Source organism: Arachis ipaensis, chromosome B02 (genome assembly GCF_000816755.2).
Source record: "Arachis ipaensis cultivar K30076 chromosome B02, Araip1.1, whole genome shotgun sequence".
NCBI lineage: Eukaryota > Viridiplantae > Streptophyta > Magnoliopsida > Fabales > Fabaceae > Arachis > Arachis ipaensis.
This window is the reverse complement of record NC_029786.2, coordinates 9,197,651-9,200,557: the sequence shown is the minus strand read 5'-3', so window position 1 is coordinate 9,200,557 and position 2,907 is coordinate 9,197,651. Positions and strand designations below refer to the sequence as shown.

Here is a 2,907-nt window from a genome sequence, read left to right as displayed (position 1 = left end):
ACAGAGTTTCAGGTTGGCCAGCAATTTCAGGATAAAGATGAGGCTGTGTAATGTGTTAAGACGTACAGCATCTGAGGCGGGGTACAGTACAAGGTGGTGGAGTCTGACTATCGCCAGTATGTTGGGAAGTGTTCTGAGTTTGGGAATGGGTGCACATGGTTGATTAGGCTTAGTCTCCGGCAGCGCAAGGGCACTTGGGAGGTCAAACGGTACAACGGACCACATACTTGTCTCGCAACGTCCATATCCAGCGACCACAGAAGTCTGGATTACCATGTCATCTCGGCGTTCATCATGCCAATGGTGAGAGCTGATGCATTCGTCAGCATCAAGGTGCTCTTGAATGCAACGGCAGCACACTTTGGGTTCAGGCCGACGTACAGGAGGGTTTGGTTGGCGAAACAGAAGGCCGTTGCCCACATCTAAGGTGACTGAGATGAGTCGTACAATGAGCTCCCTAGGTGGGTGTTATGAGTTCAGCTAACGATGCCTGGTACTGTTGCTGTCCTTAGGACTAGCCCAGTTCGAGTTGGGGGCGAGCTAGACGACTCACATGCATATTTTCACCGACTATTCTGGACGTTTCCCCGTGTATTGAGGCCTTCCGTCATTGCAAGCCGTACGGTAGCCACCGAATGCGAATACGGTTGCCAGACTTGTCGGCAAACAGCTGTGTCCCCAAAAGCATCATGATATACGCACGAGCATAGCGCCTGACTGTCTCATTGTCGGCGCCGTCGGGGCACTCTCCAAAGGTCTCTTGGAACCATGTGCAATTCACTGCAAACTTCTGAATTTGGTTCGCAGGAGGTAACACACCGAGCAACTCCTGGAACCAAACCCACGCTGGACGACCGCCATGTATGTATATCTGGAAGTCCGTCAGGCAACCACTGACATAACGTCCGTCAACGGGCAACCCCAACTGGTAGGCCACATCCTGGAGTGTGATCGTACACTCACCAAACGGCATGTGGAAGGTGTGCGTCTCCGGACGCCACCGCTCTACGAAAGCACTGACAAGGGGCTCATCCAGTCTGAACCATCTATCGTTCAGCCTCGCAAGATGGTATAAGCCAGCCATCTGCAAGTACAGAACGTACCTCTCATCGAGTCGCATGCCCTGCTGCCGCCGCATGCTCGAGATGCATCGCTGAGACTGCGCATACCATAGACCGCATATTTAAACACAGTTGAAAAACCGCTAAAAGAAACGACTAACAACATAAATCACCTACAGATACCAGTTGCAGATACCAATAACATAAACAAGTAACAAACATCGCATGCAAAACCACTAATGAAACCGCTAATAAAACCACTAACATAAACCACTCATAAAACCGCTAACATTAACCACTTGCAACAACCATAGCATAAACCACTTGCAACAACCATAGCATAAACCACTCATAAAACCACTAACATACACCACTTCCGAAACCATTAACAATACCGCTAACATAAACCGGCAACAAAACCACAAACAAAATCACTAAAGTAAACCACTAACAAAACTACTAACAATACCACAAACAAAATGACTAACAAAACTACTGTCATGAACCACTAACCTAGACCACTACCCTAAACCACTAACATAAACCACAAACAAACCCACTAACCTAAACCACTAACAAAAATCACTAGGGAAACCACTAACATGAACCACTAACATAAACCACTAACATAAACCACAAACAAAACCACTAACTAAAAGCACAAAAGTCAACCGCATTCAAAACCACTAACATAAACCACATCCAAAAACACTAACATAAACCACATCCAAAACCACTAACGTAAACTACTAACGTAAACCACTAACATAAACCGCCACAAAACCGCAAATAAAACCACTTCAATAAACCACATTTAATACTGCCAACAAAAACCACATGCATAACCACAAAAATAAACCACTAGAAAAAAAATTAACTACTAACCTCGTCGTTGATGACCCCGACAATATGAGCCATTCCATCCAAGCGATATAGTCTAGCTGGATTGTCCCCCATCAGCTAACTATCCTGCTCGAGCCTTTGTCGAAGCTAATCTGGGTTGTTTTCTCTGTGATTTAGTGGTGTCTGAGAGTGAGAAATGATTCGAATGGGGTGGATTCGAACTCCTTTTATAGCCGAATCTAGTGTAATTCGAATCAGGCCACTTTGAATTACTACTAGTGGCCAAAAACGAGTAATTCAAATAAGCTATATTCGAATTATTATGTAGTATTTCGCTCAACAAGCTAATTCGAATCAGCCTGCCTCGATTTAGCCAATGTATAATTCGAATCCGTCTGATTCGAATTATGCTATGTTCACGTGCTAAGGTAATTTGAACCAGTTTATTTCGAATTACATGCAAACCTAGTTCGATGAACCCTGATTCGAACTATATGATTTTGTGCAATGATGAATTCATGAATCAATTTTTCCATTTGACCGATTTGCATAAAATTTAGTTCTTCTTAATTTATCTTAGTGTTTTGCCCTAAAATTAATATAGTCGTAATTCTAATAGGAATTTAGTATCGCAATATCTAATTCATGTTATATATTGAGGAGTCTGTGTAGTGAGTTGGGAGCAGAGGGGCGTGCAGCGTCCTGATTCTGAATTTACAAACAATGGCGGTGGACGGTGGTGCATGTATTGAGCATATGTCGTGGTAGCCTCTGAATTTAATTACTCATTAGTTAAGGTGTGCATTATGCAATAGATGGTGACATATATAATATATTATTTAGAGTAAGAGAGCATAAAGGGCCACAAGTTGATCATCTATCTCTCTCCCAAACCCACCCACAACATCACATGATAATTTTTGAAGCGAAAGGAAGACTAAGAGCGAATATGGTCCCACACGATGCTTATCATCTCAAAATTTGACAGGCCAAAAACGAAGTA

General features: G+C 43.3%; 1 protein-coding gene across 1 annotated transcript; it reads right to left on the bottom strand.

Annotated features, from left to right (window-relative positions):
* On the bottom strand, positions 608-2,018 carry LOC107626781 (protein MAIN-LIKE 1-like). Its single transcript, XM_016329681.1, has 2 exons — positions 1,947-2,018; positions 608-1,159 (listed from the first exon to the last, which is right to left on the bottom strand). The coding sequence occupies exons 1-2, from the start codon at positions 2,016-2,018 to the stop codon at positions 608-610; spliced, it is 624 nt and encodes a 207-aa protein (XP_016185167.1).